This window comes from Myxocyprinus asiaticus, chromosome 32 (genome assembly GCF_019703515.2).
Source record: "Myxocyprinus asiaticus isolate MX2 ecotype Aquarium Trade chromosome 32, UBuf_Myxa_2, whole genome shotgun sequence".
Lineage (NCBI taxonomy): Eukaryota > Metazoa > Chordata > Actinopteri > Cypriniformes > Catostomidae > Myxocyprinus > Myxocyprinus asiaticus.
The window spans coordinates 3,725,731-3,745,345 of NC_059375.1; the positions used below are offsets into that span (position 1 = coordinate 3,725,731).

General features: G+C 39.5%; 1 protein-coding gene across 1 annotated transcript in view; it reads left to right on the forward strand.

Annotated features, from left to right (window-relative positions):
• The window catches only part of LOC127423006 (double C2-like domain-containing protein alpha), an 85,016-nt gene extending 66,626 nt beyond the window's left edge, over positions 1–18,390 (forward strand). Inside the window, exons 9-11 of the mRNA XM_051666973.1 lie at positions 3,500–3,581; positions 12,889–12,985; positions 15,208–18,390. Coding sequence (XP_051522933.1) covers positions 3,500–3,581; positions 12,889–12,985; positions 15,208–15,338 — 310 coding nt within the window. The 3' untranslated portion in view covers positions 15,339–18,390. The remainder of the gene's footprint in view (positions 1–3,499; positions 3,582–12,888; positions 12,986–15,207) is intronic.
• The last annotated feature ends 1,225 nt before the right edge of the window (positions 18,391–19,615 follow it).

Genomic DNA, 19,615 nt, shown 5'->3' on the forward strand with positions numbered 1-19,615 from the left:
GTCTCTTAAACAAAAAAATAAAAGCTGATTTAACAAGGTGGAATCTTATTCCTTTTTTTTAATCTAAGCTCAAGAGGTGAGTTGGTGAGCATGATTATTTTGCCAAAATTATTTTATTTTTCAGACACTTCCAATAGAAATATCAAATCGCCAATTCATGGAATGGGATAAATGAATATCTAGATTTTTGTAGCAAGGTAAAAAACCTAGAATATGTTACAATTAAGTAAGGAAAGAGGTGGGTTAGGTCTCCCTTGTTTACGACAATACTACTATGCAGCCCAATTGAGACCATTAGTCTGCTGGAGTTGTCCAATATACATGTCAAGATGGATGGATATAGACAGTGCAATGATGGATGGAATTCCATTAGCTGCTTTGATTGCTGATAACAACATAAGGAATATAATGGTTGATGAAACAAACCCATGGATTAATTTATCACTAAAAATTTGGCATGAGACAGAGAAATTATGTGGCTTAGGAGATGCATCAAGAATTTTAAGATGGTGTGCATTTGACACCGATTTTTCTCCAAACAGAATAGAGGATAGATTTCTAATCTGGGCTAGACAAGGAATTTCAAATTATTATGCATTCTTCAGCAAGGGTAGTCTCCAAAGTTTTGAATCCATAAAGGAGAAATATAGGCTCCATCAGAATGATTTCTATAGATAACTCCAAGTAAGACATTGTATTGACTGTAATATCAGATCAGTATTAGACTGAGCATAGAGCACTTTATTAGGAACACCTGTACACCTACTTATTCATGCAATTATGTAATCAGCCAATCATGTGGTAGCAGTGCTGTGCATAAACTCATGCAGATACAGGTCAGGAGCTTTAGTTAATGTTCACATCAACCATCAGAATTGGGGAAAAAATTTGATCTCAATGATTTCAACCTTGTCATGATTGTTGGTGCCAGATGGGCTGGTTTGAGTATTTCTGTAACTGCTGATCTGGGATTTTAATGCACAACAGTCTTTAGAGTGTATAGAGCAGGGGTCGGCAAACCATGACACGAGTTCCAGAACTGGTACGCAGAGGGGTATTCACTGGCACTCCAGCAATGGCGAGAGAGGAGTAGACTATTTTATACATATGAAATTCCGCACCTGCATTACAATCAACATCTTGATGTAATCCTTCCTCATGATCACGCAGCACGTTTTCATGAACTGAATGGGAGTCTAAACAAAAAGTTAAAATGTGACGAGACTGCAGTATACCCAACGAGCCAGCAGCGCGTCACTTTTGGTTAATCGATGACAGCCAACATTCCATGTTTCATTTGTTTCTTTTTGCTTTCAGAACAACATGTGATGTAATAAGGAAAACACCAGTATTAATCCTTGAGATTTCACGTACAGGTACACCCTCCTTAAACCAGAGTCACACTAAATTACTTTAAACGATTAAAAGAGAAAACATAAACCCACATTGTGGGGTTCAAAAATATATTCAAAATATAAATTTAACCTGGACATAAAGGTTTAGGATTTTGCAGGTGCGATTCACCGAAAAGGGCTAAATAGTTGATCGTTTTTTGATGTGCAAAATGGCTTGCACGCTCAGCATGAGTCTCGTCACATTTTAACTTTTTGTTTAGCCTCCCATTCAGCTGATGAAAACACGCTGCGTGATCATGAGGAAGGATTACATCAAGATGTAGATTGGAACTCAGGTCAGGTGTGAAAACTTCACTTAAATAAAATAGCCTGCTCCTCTCTCACTGTTGTTTACGTGCTAGTAATTACCCCTCTGTGTGATTTTTAAAAATGTATGACATAATATAAGAAATATTTAAGATTCCACACAATTTCGTGATCAGTAATCAAATAAGCAAATTTGTGACATTAACTGTGTTAACTCATTTTGTACAAAAGGACAGGTTTTCTTTCATTAAAGCACTTTCACAAGATGCTCTGTAAAAATTCACATGCAGGATCATGATTTTATCATAATCATCAGGTTTTGCACAAATGTTTCAATCAAACTGTTATGCTGACATTATCATGCGTTGCAGCCATTGACCAGGAAAAAAAAGGTTGCCGACCCCTGGTATAGAGAATGGTGCCAAAAACTAAAAACATCCAGTGAGCGGCAGTTCTGCGGACGGAAAAGCCTTGTTGATGATAGAGGTCAACGGAGAATGGCCAGACTGGTTCGAGCTGACAGAAAGGCTACGGTAACTCAGATTACCACTCTGTACAATTGTAGTGAGCAGAATAGTATCTCAGAATGCACAACATGTCGAACCTTAAGGTGGATGAGCTACAACAGCAGAAGACCACATCGAGCACTGTGTTAGGCCCATAGTGTTCCTAATAGTGTTCAGTGAGTGTAGTTTTACCATTTATCGCATTTTGCAATAGTTTCATCACATGGAGTTGCACAGGCAGAATAAATGAGAGATAAGGCCCTGACACAGACAGTCCTCAGCAGCTCCATCTGTCATGGCTACCAAAAACTTTACACAACCAGGAGAGAGGAGAAAGAGAGCAGTAAGCCACTGGGAAAATGCTTCAACTTTCTTTACCATGGAAGCATCGGTTGCAGCGCATCGTGTTGTGCCGACAGTAAACAGATGTCCCGTTCCATTTTGCTGGAGCCACTACTGCCAACAACACAAATAAACAGTTTAGAAAGTTTGTGTCAACGTGCCGTTGTAGACAGCCACAAGCCGTTGCGTCATGTCAACGGACACACAAGGTGTAAACAGGGTGTCAGTACGTCAGTCATGATGACATATGATTACTCATGTTTTTTACGATCACGTCCAAGTGTTTTTAACTGCTCCATCCTTCAATAACAGTTCCTTTGCAAAGCTTGAATCATACCAACAACTAAAAATAGCGTAGTAGGGCGAAAGAAAGTGTCCATGATGCATTTGTGCTCAAAACAGCAGGGCAGCAGCTGAATGACAGAGAGCTTCTCCTCTTCAGAGTTGTAACTTGACACCGCGTCTTTTAAAAGCGGCCCGAGATATGTATCAAATGGTCAAAGACGTCTGTCTGTGCATGTTTATGTAGAAAAACATTTAAAACCAGACAGGCACATGAAGGTGTCCTATATTTATGTACAAATATGTACTAATACAAGTACAAACTACACTTCAAGAAGACAAAGAACAAATGCCATATAGTGCAAAAAATCATATTGTAAATATATATATATATATATATATATATATATATATATATATATATATATATATATATATATATATATATATTATTCAATTTCGCTTTATTCCCCTGTCAAAACATTAAAACATTCTTAAACAGACACTCAGTGTACAAATAGAAATGCCATTCCTTTATTCACATGCTTACATGCATACAGAGATTGTAGAGAGTTATTTGTGATCACGTTTCCCACAATAAGCAGAGGCAATATTCTGCAGAGGTCCGAGATAATTTCCATGCAGCTGTATGACTTGAAAAACATCATGCAGTTAATACTCACACGCTTTCACACATCTCTCTATCAGATACCTGAAACCCGACCTGAAGAAGAAATCAAAGCACAAAACTGCAGTGATCAAAAAGACACTGAACCCTGAGTTCAATGAGGTACTTTATAACAGAGAATTTATGCGCATTGATGTGAGGAATGAAAGTGAATGTTTGTTCTTGACAAAATCATTAATCTTTCCCATTATGCTTTTACTTGTGTTGCTAAATTATTTATGAACATGTTGTAATTGAAGGATAAAGGAATAATGCCAATAATGAAAATTCTGTCAACATTTACTCACCCTCATGTTGTGCCAAACCAATATGACTTTTTTCTCCCATGAAACTAAAAAGGAAATGTATAAAGTGACAAGTGGCTGTCAGGCTTTAAAAAAAGTACAAAAAGTACCATTAAGTATATACAGTATATACACTGATGAGCCAAAACATTATAACCACACACAGGTGAAGCGAATCACGTTGATCATCACCTAAAATGCCACATGTCAAGGTCTGGGTAGATTAGATGGTAAGTGAACAATCAGTTCTTGTAGTCGACGTGTTGAATGCAGGAGAAAAGTAAAGACCTGAGCGACTTTGACATGGGCCAAATTGTTATGGTCAGATGACTGGGTAAGAGCATCTCTGAAACAGCAAGGCTTGTGGGGTGCTCCTGGTCAGCAGTAGTGAGTACCTACCGACAGTGGTCCGAGGAGGGACAAACCACAAACCGGTGAGAGGGTGTTGGGCGCCCAAGGCTCATTGATGCGCGAGGGCAACTAAGGCTATCCTGTATGGGACTGTGTTGCCGCAGATCAGTTAGAGTGCCCATTATGACCCCTGTCTACCCTCGAAAGCGCCTACAATGGGCATGCGAGTGTCAGAACTGGATCTTGGAGCAGTGGAAAAAGGTTGCCTGGTCCAATTTCTTTTACATCACATGGACAGCCGTGTACATGTGCACCGTTTACCTCGGGAAGTGATGGCACTAGTATGCACTGTGGGAAGATGACAAGCTGGTGGAGGGAGTGTGATGCTTTGGGAAATGTTCTGCTGGGAAACCCTGGGTCCGGCCATTCATGTGGACGTCAATATGACATGCATCACCTACCTAAACATTATTGCAGACCAGGTGTACTCCTTCATGGCAATGGTATTCCCTGATGGCAGTGGCCTCTTTCAGCAGGATAATGCGCCCTGCCACATTGCACACATTGTTCGGGAATGGTTTGAGGAACTGGTGGCATTTTTTTTTTTTCAATTAACATTTTTATTGATTCATAAACAACTGAATCAACATTTAAAATTTAACCCACCCAATACCCCTCCCCAATCACCAAACCAACCCTAACCCCCAATGAACACCCCTGTGGTCACAAATAGATACACACACAAAAAAACAAAACAAAAAACAAAAAAAACAAACAAACATAATAATCATAATTAAAACTAAACAACTCTCTCCCCAGCCTCTCCCCGAGTAAACACCAAGTAATTGCCCCACTACCTGTCAAACAAATTCTGAACCCCCAGCCTTCTGCTTGACATCTCTTCAAAAGCAGCCATCCTCCCCATCTCCACACACAACTCCGGAAATGAGGCACCCTATCCGACTTCCATCCCCTTATAATAATTAGCCTGCCAACCATAATGCTGGTCAGAACCTGTCACAGTCTGTCTCCCTTATTTTCTTCAAGGACTCTTATTCTGAAGTGTTTCATTGAATTAATGAAGTGTTACGTTGTGCTTAGTTTTTTTATGTTAAGAGTTAGTGTTTGTTTCCACTCCAGCATTTGTTTCCACTCCAGCGATTGTTCCACTCCAGCAATTGTTCCACTCCAACTATTATATTTAAAAGATTTAAAGATTCCACTCCTGCGTCTCCTCTCTTCCTCATCCACTCCTAGACACCAACGTTACAGAAGGACTGACCATGAAGAAATACGGATTTGCTTACTTGTTCCTCCCAATGTCCTCCCATACTCCAGCGATCCCTCTAATCCTCTCCCACTCGGTCCAGACCCACACAAATCATGAAGTTTACTGGATTATTCATGGACTTATTTAAACAAGACCTTTCTCTCCTGAAATACACTGCCAAGTTCAGTCAACTCGCCACTTCCTCCAATATCTCGGACCCCTACCTCTGTTCCATCTATGGAATGGGCTTGAACTTTCACCACCCAACAGCCCTTCCGCAAGTGGAGAATCATTCGTTTTTGGAATATGTCAGAGCCACACTGTCCCTACATCTCCTCTCACTTCTGCCAACCCATAAGGAAGACCCTCACAAAGTCCCGGTGGTAGATCCCCATTATACTGTGGATTATGGCAGGAACCCCGTGCCACCTTCTAGCTTAAAGCCTTCCATGACTCCTCCCTCACAGCCTCCCACAACTCCTGTCTCTACGCCTTCCACGGCCTCTGTCTCTGTGCCTTCCACGCCCCCTATCTCCAAGATAACTCCTCTCCATTCTATTCACCTAAATAATTTGGGGAGGGGGGGGGTTCATCCTCTCCTGGTTCCGGTGGTCGATTCCCTGCCGCAGTCAGCAGTAGCGACCACAGAGGTTGCATTTTCCCCATATTCAGTGAATTATGGCGGTAACCCTGGGCCACAACCAGTGCCCAAGCCTGCCACGGTTAATGAGCCAGTGCCCAAGCCTGCCGTGGTTAATGAGCCAGAGCCAGTGCCTGTAACCTCGACCGTCCCAGAGCCAGTGCCTGTAGCCTCGACCATCCCAGAGCCAGTGCCTGTAGCCTCTACCGCCCTGTAACCACGCTCCCTGCTGGCCAAAAGAGGAGGAGAAGGAAAAGGACTCCTCCTTCCCAGTCTCTGCCCATGCTCATGACTGCGGAGATCATTCCCCAGTCTCTGCCTGTACTGTCTTACGTGGCTCTCAGCCCCGAGCCTTCCGCGGCTCTCAGCCTCGAGCCTTCCACGGCTCTGTCGCTCTAGCTTCCCACGGCTCCACCTTCCCTGGGTCCATCTCCCAAGACTCCGCCTTCCACGGCTCCATCCCTTGAGCCTTCCATGGCTCCGTCTCCCAAGGCTCCATCCCTCGAGCCTTCCACGGCTCCACCTCCCATGGCTCTGTCCCTCGAGCCTCCCACGGCTCCACCTCCCATGGCTCCGCCTTCCATGGCTCTGTTCCTCGAGCCTCCCATGGCTCTGCCTTCCATGGATTTGCCCCTCGAGCCTCTCATGGTTCTGCCTTCCATGGCTTTGCCCCTTGAGCCTCTCACGGCTCCGCCTTCCACGGCTTTGCCCCTCGAGCCTTCCATGTCTCTGCCCCTCGAGCCTTTCTTGGCCCTGCCTTCCATGGCTCCTCCACCTTCCACAGCTCCACCTTCAACAGCTCCTCCTTCCTCAGCTCTGCCTCCCTCGGCTCCACCCTCAGAGTCTTCTGTGGCTCCGCCCGCTTCCCCAGAGTCTCCTCCTCCAGTGGTTCCATCTCCTGACCCAGTCCTAGCCCTGTGGCCGCCTCCCAGGCCTCCTGACCCAGTCCTAGCCCTGTGGCCGCCTCCCAAGCCTCCTGACACAGTCCTAGCCCTGTGGCTGCCTCCCAGGCCTTTGAATCCATTCCCAGCCCTGAAGCCGCCCCCCAGGCCTCCGGATCTTTTCCAAGCCTTGAAGCCGCCCCCTAGGCCTCCTGATCGTCATCCTTGGATCCTTCTGCATCATCATACACTCCTCATCCGTCGTTGGGTGCCAGGAGTTGCCCTTTAAGGGGGGGCACCCTATCTGACTTCCATACCCTTATAATAATTAGCCTGCCAACCATAATGCTGGTCAGAACCTGTCACAGTCTGTCTCCCTCATTTTCTTCAAGGACTCTTATTCTGAAGTGTTTCGTTGAATTAATGAAGTGTTAATTGTGCTTAGTTTTTTATGTTAAGAGTTAGCATTTGTTTCCACTCCAGCATTTGTTTCCATTCCAGCGATTGTCCACTCCAAAGATTATAATTAAAAGATTTAAAGATTCCACTCCTGCATCTCTTCTCTTCCTCATCCACTCCTAGACACCAATGTTACATATGTGTTTATCCCCAAAATGTGTGACTACCCCATCGCCCAAAATAAAGAGTCTGGGGCAGAGTGAAATTCGAGTGCCTAAAACATCACACAAAATACTCTGAACTTTCAACCAAATTTCCTGGATTTTAACACACCACTTAAAAGCGTGGGTTGTGTCTCCATCTTCTGATTGGCATTGCCAGCAGGTGGGTGTGTCTTTAAGACCAAGCCTATACAATCTAGAGGGGGTCCAACAGAATCTATGTAAAATCTTAAATGGCATAAGGCGCACCCTTGCATCTTTAGATGCACACTTGACATTTTTAATCCTACTCCACACTCCCTCCTCCAATACCAAATTTAAATCTTTCTCCCATAATCTCTTGAGAGAAGTTGAAGCTCTGTCCCCCAGACCCTGAATTAGCAGGGGGTGGGGGGGGGGGGGGTATGCCACTCCCAAAAACAATACAGAGCAGGTGGCGCAGCTGTAAATACCTATAGAACTGAGATCTGGGAATCCCAAAATGTTGAACCAAATTTTCAAAAGATCTCAACATTCCACTCTCATATAGGTCACCAAGTGTATTAACCCCCCTCACAATCCACTCTGACCAACAGAAAGGGGACTTATTAATACATAATTTAGGGTTCAGCCATATGCTTGAGGCAACATTTAAATAAATGTCTGAATTAAACACTCTGGACACTTTTGTCAATACCGAGTGCAAATGTGAGATAATGGGGTGTAACTTAACTTCTCTGATTAGTCTGATAGAAAGGCTTTGCAATGGCAAAATAGGGGCAAGAACATCCTGTTCAGTACAAAACCAGGGAGGGGCTCTCTCAGGTGGAAGTGACCAGTGCGCCAAATGTCTGAGACCGAATGCATAATAATAAAACAAAATCTTGGGTAGGCCTAGCCCACCTTTGTCAATCGGTCTATGTAATTTCTTAAAATGTAATCTAGGATGCTAACCATTCCAAATGAAGCACTTCGCTATGCTATTAAATTGCTTGAAGAGAGGGGGACATCTACAGGGAGAGATTGTAACAGGTAGTTACATTTTGGAATACAATTCATTTTAATAACATTAACCTTCCCAAACATAGATAAATGTAATGAAGCCCACCTGCCCACATCGCCCGAAAAACTTTTTATTAAGGGGTCAAAATTAACTCTAACTAAATCAGACAAATTTGCTAGGAATAAAATACCCAAATACTTAATGCCCTTTTTGGGCCATTGGAAGGTGCCAGGCTGGAAAGCCGTTACTGGGCAGTACGCTGTCAGAGCCAAAGCTTCAGATATAGACCAGTTGACTTTGTATCCTGAGAACTTAGAAACAGAATTATTAACTCTATGGAGGCAAGGCATATACCTAATGGGGTTGAGGACAAATAATAAAATATCATCTGCATAAAGCAAAAGCTTATGCGCAACACCTCCCACCACCTCCCCTGGAAAATCATCTTCCCTTCTTATCGTGGCTGCTAATAGTTCCAGGGCAAGACAGAGCAATAATGGGGAAAGAGGGCAACACTGCCAGGTGCCCCTATCCAGAGTAAAATAATCAGAAATTAATCCATTTGTTTGTACCACCGCTACTGGGTGTCTATAAAGTAACTTAATCCAACCAATAAAAGTATTCCCGAACCCGTATATTTCCAAAATCTTAAAAAGATAATAACATTCTACCATATCAAAAGCCTTTTCGGCGTCCAGTGAGATGGCAGCGACCAGAGTCTGATCATTCGCCACTGACCACATGATATTTATGAAACGCCAAATGTTATCAGAAGAGCTGCGGCCCCGAATAAACCCCACCTTATCTATATGTATAAGAGATGTCATAACTTTACTTAATCGTTTAGCCAGAATTTGTGACAATATTTTTACATCTAGCTGGATCAGGGAAATGTAATGGAAACTCTTACACTCGCTTGGATCTTTGTCCTTTTTAAGATTTAGACTTGTGTCTTGTGGTCATGGTTGGTGGAAGCTTTCCATTCTTTAATTATCCCATATAAACTTCTAACAAAAGTGGAGCCAGTTCTGTAGCATAAGGTCTAAAAAATTCAGCAGCAAAACCATCTGGACCCGGAGACTTGCCTGTAGGAAAGGTCTTAATTACCTCGCCGAGCTCCTCCAAAGTTATCTCAGAATCAAGAGAATTTTTTGCTCAGTCGTCAGTTTAGGGAGTTCTAATGGTTCCACAGAGTTTCTAATATCTTCTTCAGTAGACGAAGATGTGGAACTATAAAGATCAAGATAGAATTCTTTAAAAGCATTATTAATATCAATGGCCGAGATAAATATTTCACCACCAGCAGATTTCACTGAGGGAATGGTAGAAAAAGACTCTCTCAGCTTTATATATCTAGCCAAAAGCTTCCCTGCTTTGTCCCCCGACTCAAAGTATGACTGTCTTGCCCTGAATAGCCAAAACTTCACCTTCTGTGACAAAATAGTATTATATCTGTATTTCAGTCAGATCAATTCTCTGAGGCCATCAGATGACATTCGGTGCTTCAGCTCTGCTTCGACACTTTTAATATTCCCTTCCAACTCCACGAGTTCTCGTGCTTTGGATTTTTTGATGAATGAGGCACACTGTATGATCCGACCCCTAAGAACCACTTTAAGTGCCTCCCAAGCCATGCCCACAGAGGATACTGAGGTCTACAATGCTGTAGACTACTGGTCTCCATATAAACATTAATTTCAGTCTTTAACATTTGTTGGAATTCAGGATTTTGCAAAAGGGATACATTAAAGCGGCAACTATATGATTTCTTTTTCTCCATATGTGGCAACACCTCTAAACTCACCAGGGCGTGATCTGAGACTAAAATGTTTCCAATTGAGCAATCAACAACAGATGAAATGAGGGACTTAGATATATATATATATATATATATATATATATATATATATATATATATATATATATATATATATAAAAAAATCTATTCTAGAATAAATATTATGGACTGATGAAAAAATGTATAGTCCCTACTAGATGGGTTCAAAAGTCTCCAAATATCTGTAAGACCAAGCTTTTTACACATCCTATGAAGTGTCAATGTTGCTCTAAGGGGCTTAGACACTTTTGCTTCACTATGATCAAGGATTGAGTCCATCAAATGATTAAAGTTTAATCCAATATTATATCATGAGGGGTGCCAGTGGCTTGCAACATCCCTTCAAGATCTATAAAAAAATCCTTGATCATCAGCGTTAGGTGCGTAAATATTAGCCAAAATCAACCTTTGCCCCTGAATTTCTGCTAAAACAATAATGACTCTTCATAATTTATCTTAATCTGTTTGAGACATTTGAACTGTAGATGTTTACTTATCAATGTAATGACTCCCCTGCTCTTACTTGAGCCAGCACTAAAGAAAACATGTCCACCCCATATCTTCCCAAATTTTTCAGCTTCCTGCGGGAAAAGATGCGTTTCCTGAAGAAACACTATATCCTATTTCTTACATTTAAGAAAATAAATAACCTTCCTTCTTTTTATGGGGTGCCCCAACCCATTCACATTCCACGTGGAGAGAGAGAATCCACTCATATTAACATTTGACATTTTTACATATTAGAAAAATTAGATTGTGTGTCAAAAATAAAAAGATAAAGACCATATTCCACATTGGTGCAACAATCAACCCCCGAACTTTCCCCAGAACAAAAAAATAAATAAAATAAATCTGAAAAAATAAATGTGCGCATTAACCCCGCGCACAACAGCGCCCACCGGCGTCCATCCCTCTAAACTCAAACAGTTCATGTACGCCTACAAGAGCCCCCGCGACAACTTTGCTGTTGGATTGCTGAAGTCCTGTGTTTCTATACCAAATTTTGTGAGAAAGAATTACACAACAGAAGATAATCTATAAAACAAACTCCAGCTCATAAGCGGAATAAACACAAAAAAACATGTAGATTCATCCACTTAACTGCCTCGAAGGTGTGTGCCTCCACAAAACAAGCTCCAGCCGCTAGCAGAACCAGCACAAAAAAAAAAAAAAAAAAAAAAAAAAAAAACCGGCCATTCAGTTCTTTGGGCAGCACCCAAACGAGCAGATTCATCCACAAGCTGCCCCGAAGAAATTATACTATATAAAACAAACTCCAGCCGCTAGGCGGAACCAGTACAAAACTAAACAAAAAAGGTGCCCAATTTCTTCGAACAGTCAAGAAAATGTTCAGTGAGTCAGGTCCACTAGGCGGCAACATGAAAATCACCAAATGGCTTACTCCATTGTCTTTATGTTGGACAATGCTTGCTGTGGGCATGTACATTCTCTATGGCCATCCTTAGTATCTATTCTCAGTTTGGTCGGAAACATCAGTGCAAAATTGACCTTCCGTTGATGTAAGAGTTTCTTGCATTCCTTGAATCTATCAAGTTTCTCTCTTGTCGAATTCGCAAAGTCTGGGAACAAGAAAAAAGCTGTGGTTCTTCCAAGAAAGCTTTCCTTTACTCCTCGCCTCACATAACATGAGATCTTTATCGGATGATCTCAGAAATTTTGCCAGAATTGATCGGGGCCTGTCTCCCTCTGTGGATCTCCAAACCGGGACCCTGTGAGCTCACTCGATTTCCAGCTTATGGCCTGTTATGTCAGGCAGACTCGGGAAGAGCCTTTCTAGGAATTTTACCATATCTTGGCCTTCCGCATGCTCAGAAATTCCAACAATTTGGACATTGTTTTGTTGATTACAATTCTCCAAATCCACCAGTTTTTCCCAGACACGTTCCAAATCTCCCTTGGTCGCTAGCGGGTTAGAGCTAATTCCCTCTCCCAGACTCCAGATAATCGATCCTTTTCTCAACGTCTGACACTCTTGTAACCAACTCAGAGAATTTCGTCTCCATGGAAGTGATCGATCGACGTATTACAGCAAGAACCTCCAAGTCTGCAATGACCTTTGTCAGCATTGCTGACACATTCATGCCGGATTTCTTTCAGTTCACCGTACGAATTGAGTCTGGGGCTTTCAGCCTGCCACTGAGGGGAATCAGCTTGAGCACGTATGTTTCTTTTAATGTCTCCAGAGCCCAAGGATTTTGAATTTTTTGACATATTGCCTTCCAAGGACAGTTAAAAATCAGGGTGTATAGAATCTCACCAGTTTATAAAACTAGCAAAGTGCACAGAGCTCACCTTTCACACGTCCGCTCCTCGCATTGCTTCACGTGACTCCCCTGGTGGCATTCCTTTTGTGTTGCACAGATTTAAAAAAGAAAGGGTCTGTAATAATACGAGAGCTAGTAAATGCTGACAGAATTTAAATTCTTGGATTCACTTTTCCTTTAATTTTTAAGAAAAGGACATTCAATATTATATATTTTATTGTAAAATGTATTGTATTATGTTATACTCACCTTGTTTTAGGAGTTTTTTTATGAGATCACATTCAATGAGCTGTCCACCAGGACATTGGAAGTTACTGTCTGGGACTATGATTTGGGGAGGTCCAATGACTTCATTGGTGAGCAACAATTTATCACTGTTTACAAACCTGTGATACATGCATATGTTTGTAGAATGATATTAAACAGACTTTAAAAAGATATTTGGCATGCAGGAAATCAGTATTTAGCAATGCTTACGATACCTCTTGGATCTGTTAGCTTTTAAAGACCTCATAAAATGAAAATTTTGTGTCTTTAAGTTTATATTTGTTAGTTTTAAGCTAACATATAAAAATATATGGTAGTGTATGCTTAAAAATTTAAAATTAAATAAACTTTGGTAACACTTTACATCAAAGGGGTTTATTAATGACTTATGTCATTTTCAAATGCATTATAAATCATTTATATGCAGTTATAACAACATGCAAAAAAGTGCAAATTTCATCCAATACTTGCCAAATAATGCGCATTTGAATTTATATGTTATGAATGCTTAATAAATACACTTATTCATACTTATATTAATCAAAAACATAAAATGCCCTAATTCATGATTTATGTCACAATGCAAAAATAGACTACTATAGTGAGATTAAAAGGAGGGATTACCTCTTTGTGCTTATATTCATTACTGTAATGTCTTGACTTGTGCTGTCACTATCCTTGACACGTTTATTTTAAAAGAAAGGTGGGTAACACTTTATATTAAGGGTCCACAATAATGCACTAGTAATAAATAACAAGAATAAGACAGTAATTAATGCATAACTGAATGTAAAGTAAGGCTATCTAGCAGCCATATCACCCTGGAACTCTAGACTGGTTACCCACTGAAGCTAAGCAGGGTTGAGCCTGGTTAGTACCTGGATGGTAGACCTCCTGGGGAAAACTAAGGTTGCTGCTGGAAGAGTTGTTAGTGAAGCCAGCAGGGGCCGCTCACACTGCGGTCTGTGTGGGTCCTAACACCCCAGTATAGTGATGGAGACACTATACTTTAAAGAGGCGCCGTCCTTCGGATTAGATGTTAAACCAAAGTCCTGACTCTCTATGGTCACTAAAAATCCCAGGGCACATCTTGCAAAAGAGTAGGGGTGTAACCCTGGTGTCCTGGCCAAATTCCCCCCATTGGCCCTTATCTATTATGGCCTCCTAATAATCCCCATCCCTGAACTGGCTATATAATTGTAGTCTCTCCTCTCCACCAACAGCCGGTGTGTGGTGAGTGTACTGATGCGCTATGGCTGCTGTCGCATCATCCAGGTGCATGCTGCACACTGGTGGTGGTTGAGGAGAGTCCCCTGTTCAGTATGTATAGTAATTTGAGTGTAGTGTCAGAAAAGCACTATATAAATGTAACATTAATTAGTAAACTTATTAAATGCCTTATTTTTGTGTAGTAAGTAATGCAATTAATGCTCTATTTCAGATATCCTTTATATAAATAACTAGTGCATTATTGTTGACCCTTAAAATAAAGTGTTACCAAATGGTGCTACTACTAGTGCTGTCTTAACTTATCTAGTCTGAGTTACCTAAATTCCTCTGCAAAAACACTTTTCAGGTCTTCAAGCTCATTCACAGCATATTTCATATAATAAAGCCTGATGACCATTAAACCATACTGAATTTATGTTTCTAATGTTGGCAACTCATTAATAAATGCTTCATATGTGTCCACTTTACATTAAGGTACAAATGTGTAGGTTATGAATGCTGAATAAGTGTTATTAAGCATTTATAACATGAGAGGTAAAATGGCTCACTTTTTGGCAGGTATATTGTGAAAGTCGTCCTTTTTATGCATGTTGTTATAATCGCATATCAAGGATTTATAATGCATTTGTAACTGACCTATTAGTCATTAATGAACCCCTTTATAAACCCTTGCCTAAGGGAACATTAATGTAAAATGTTACCTAAACTTTTAGCAGATACTGTATAAGCCTTTAAAATGTACAGTCTTTCTTTTTCTGGAAAATGGAACAAAAATATTGATTTCAATATGACATCATTTTGCACTTACAAGGGGCATTTCCAATTACTATTTTATATATATATATATATATATATATATATATATATATATATATATATATATATATATATATATATATGTATTTTTTTTTTTTTTTTTTTTTTTATAATAAGGACAAGCCCTTCAATATGTTCCACCCCAACTTTTTCCTTTATCAATAGGAAATACATCAACACAAGAAAGAAAATTGTTTTATTATCAAACCGCCTCCTGGGGTTGTTAAAATATGTGCTAATCATCTTGAATCTGATTATCTGGTAGGAGGCGTGTCTCTAGGATGTCACTCACAGGGCGATGCCCTCTTGCACTGGATAGACTGTCTAAAAAATAAAGGTCAGAAGGTTGAGCGCTGGCACACACTGACCAATGACCTGCCAGGATCCACAATTTAACAGCAACGAGAACTGCCTGAGACATTATCCTGCACTTGTTTACATTTCAACTGGATTGTGCTCAATAATTTACCATCACGTCTTCTCTGCTATCTTTCCTCAGCCAACACCTGTCAGAAGTACTGTTGTACTGTATAAATATAATTTTCTTTACCAGTGATCTTGTCTTAATTTCTAGAAATGACATCTAAATATCATTGATAATCATTTAAATTTACTTGAGAACCAAAACTGCATAAGACATCAGGACTTGTTTTCAGAAAATATATATTGAATGGAGTTAATTTTTCTTACACCCATGGTAAATTGTTTTTGTCATATCCTTTTTGTTTTAAGCATAAACCTTATTAAATTGTTTTTAGATTTACAATGGCAAGGGAAAAGTATGTGAATCCTTTGGAATTAGATGGGGTTCTGCATTAATTGGTCATAAAATGTGATCTCATCTTCATCAATGTCACAAATCTAGACAAACACAATGTGCTTAAGCTAACAACACACAAACAATTATAATTTTTCATGTCTTTATTGAACACATCCCATTAAACATTCACAGTGTTGTGAAAAAAGTAAGTGAATCCTTGAATTTAATAACTGGTTGCTTTTGGCAACAATAACCTCAACCAAGCGTTTCCTGTAGCTGCGAATTAGACCTGCAAAATGTTCAGAAAGAATTTTGGACCATTCTTCCTTACAGAACTGCTTCAACTCAGCCATATTCTTAGGATGTCTGGTGTAAATGGCTCTCTTGAGGTCATTCCACATTACCTCTGTTGGGTTATGGTCTGAGCTCTGACTGGGCCACTCCAAAAGGTGAATTTTCTTTTTTTGATGTCATTCTGTAGCAGATTTACTTCGATGTTTAAGGTCATTGTCCTGCTGCATCACCCAACATCTACTGAGCTTCAGCTGGAGCACAGCCATCCTGATATTATCCTGTAGGATATCTTGATAAACTTGGGAATTCATTTTCCCCTCGATGATGGCAAGCGGTCCAGGCCCCGAAGCAGAAAAGCAGCCTCTAATCATGATGCTCCCTCCACCATACTTCACCACTGGGATGATGTTTTCATGTTGGTATGCAGTGCCCTTTTTACACCATAAGTAGTGCTGTGTGTTACTCCCAAACAATTCAACCTTAGTTTTGTCAGTCCACAAAACATTTTCCAAGTAGAGCTGTGGAGTATCAAGGTGGTCTTTGGCAAACTTTAGGCACACAGCAAAGTTTTTGTAGGAAAGCAATGGCTTCCTTTGTAGTGTCCTGCCATGGACACCATGCCAGTCTAGTGTTTTCTGTATAGTAGACTCATTAACAGAGATGCTAACCAATTACAATGATTCTTTCAAGTCTTAGGCTGTCACTCATGGGTTGTTTTTTTACCTCATTGAGCATTCTGTTGTATGCCCTTTGAGTCATCTTGGCTGGATGGCCACTTCTAGGGAGAGTAGCCACAGTACTAAATCATCTCCATTTATATTTGTCTTACTGTGGACAGATGAATATCTAAGCTCATCAAGATAACTTTGTAACTCTTTCCAGCTTTATGCAAAACAACAATTATTGATCAAAGGTCTTCTAAGATAATTTTTTTTTGTGAGGTATGGTCCATGTCAGCCCTTACAAAAAGTTCGTGGCAAACTTTCCGCAAATTGTGCATTGTTGCCAAAGGTTTGCTGCTGCTTCACCACTAGCGGTGAAGAGCTGCAAACTTCGGGCAAACATTTGTGGCGAATCACAAGCTCATTTGCATATGAAAATAATTTGTGCCAAATTTGCTGCTAGTTTAGATTTTAAGGGAGCAGATGCTTCTAAGGAATAGCAAACTCAAAATGTTTGAGTCCTTTGCATAAATCAAAGTAGTTCTAATCCACACCTCCAATCTCGTTTCATTAACTGAATGCCAGGTTTGCCAACTCCTGACTTTAATTAGCTTTTGTTGAAGTAATGAGCCCCACATACTTTTTCCAACCTACACTGTGAATGTTTGAATGATGTAATCAATATGTACAAGAACAATACAATAAAGTGTGTGTTATTAGTTAAAACAGATTGTGTTTGTTCATTTGGATGAAGATCAAACCAGATTTAAAGACAAATTTATACATAAATGCAGGTAATTCCAAAGGGTTCACATACTTTTTCATGCCTCTGTATGCTTAAAATATGAAATAACCTAATTTTCCTTTCTGAAGTAAATTGTTTTAAGGAATTGTATATGTTTTTACTGGAAAAGACAAAATACTGATTAATTTTTATTTGTTTTGCAGTGTAGCCTTATGTTAAGGGCCTAAACTTGGGTTTGAGATGGACTGCAGGTTCATGCTTTTTCCAGAGTTATCTAAACAGTTTCTTGTATAGCAGTAAAAGCCTACATGTGACAACTGTAAATAAATAATAATAAAAAGTCTCTTTAAATATCATTAATATATTTGTGTTCATTGTAATAATTTTGCCATCGTGTTTAACAGTGCTTCCAAAATAATGTTAATAAATATGTTTTATTGTTTCAAGAAACCGACATTGTATTGCTTGCTGCTGATATTGTACTACTGTATTTGATCTTATTTAAGAGGACATTGGGATATGTCTGTGTTAAAAGTTGACCTATATTTGAATAGCACAACTGCTGTATTATTCACCATATTCTTCCAGTTGTGATCAGCTAATGAGATGAACATTCAGTATTATATGTTATTGTGTATAGTAGCACATAGTTCTCTACTTCCACACTCAAGAAATCTACCAGTCTTTTGTTTTATTTATTTTATTCACTAAAATATATAATAATCGAATTAGTGTATTGGTTTACACTTTTTTCTTTTTCATATGTATTTGTCATCTACATCCCTGATTTCTTTACTTCTTTACTCTATGGGACATACACTTGTTTATGAGCATTATGGCATTTTTGATGAATAGAATTTTAATGACATTTACATCTAACCCTATGTGAAAAATATAGCATACATTTTAAACCAGTTCTTTTTTCTTTGTCTGGTATGATGCATGATTGCTTACCTTTCTGACGCATGAATGTTTTGCCAACTTTGTTTTTGTCTCCTTTTAATAAAAAAGAAAGGGAAAAAATCAGTTTCAGTTGTGAGCAATGTTTCAGTTGTTTAACATACAGCGTTTATGTTGATAATTATAAAACATTTACTTCAGTCATTACCACTTCCGTCAAGTGAATACTTTACTTGAATACTTGAATGAATACTTTATCAGTGTTGGGTGTAATCCAATTACAAAGTAATTACTGTAATCTAATTACTTTTAGTCAAAAATTAGTGTTAAATTATTTTACAGTTAATATTATTTATTAGAATACATGAATTATGGCCCTGTAATGAGTCACTGAAAGAGAAATGTAAGGTGCTGAGTGTATGAATTGTGTGTAACAATGAAAAAGAAAAAAATATAGACATTTTGAAATTGTTGAGCAGAAAAGTGTTTTAGAAAGTAACTTAAAAGTAATTAGTAATGTGATTACTTTTCAATTAAGTAATCTGATTACAATTTTAGAGAAATAATTATTAATTTGTAGTAGATTACTCTTTTACTTTATACACTTTTAGACAATTGAAGAAATCTGTTGGTGTTGGTGGTATGGTTCTGTTCTGGGCAAACTCTCCACCCATCCATACAGCCATGCATGGACAAAGCAGGGAGTGCAGCGAATAAAACCCCCCACAGGGGTAACAGAACAAATCCAGCAGAAATATTACAACATTGTACAATTTTTTTAACATTCTGACAGTGCAACAAGGTACAATCCTTCATTGCATAATAGATTAAATAGACACTTAATAGAACTTAAAATACTGTATATCAAGTTGGTAAATTGAGAGCAAGCCGCAATAACACACTGAAGATAGGAATTCCAACTGGCAATCAATTATAGTGTTAGAGCACAGAACAATGAGACAGATGTAGAGAAAAACTAAAAGGCAAGCTGTCATTAAATAGGTGAAGCTGGGGATGGAGGAGGGTGTTAAATGCAGTTTGCATCCATGCAATAGAAGGGCAGCCAAAGCAATGAATAAATTGAGGATTTAAATAGAACTGCTCTGATAAGCGTCTGAATTGTATTGGTAGATGTCATGATCAGCTGAGCATCGACATCGGATTTAATTCAGGACCACTTCCATCAAATGAATACTTCTCCTGATTACTTGAATGAATACTTTATTCACTTATAGACAATTAAAGTAATCTGTTAGTGTTTGCGGTATGGCTCTGTTCTGTGCAAACTCTCCAATCATAGAAGTATTTACGA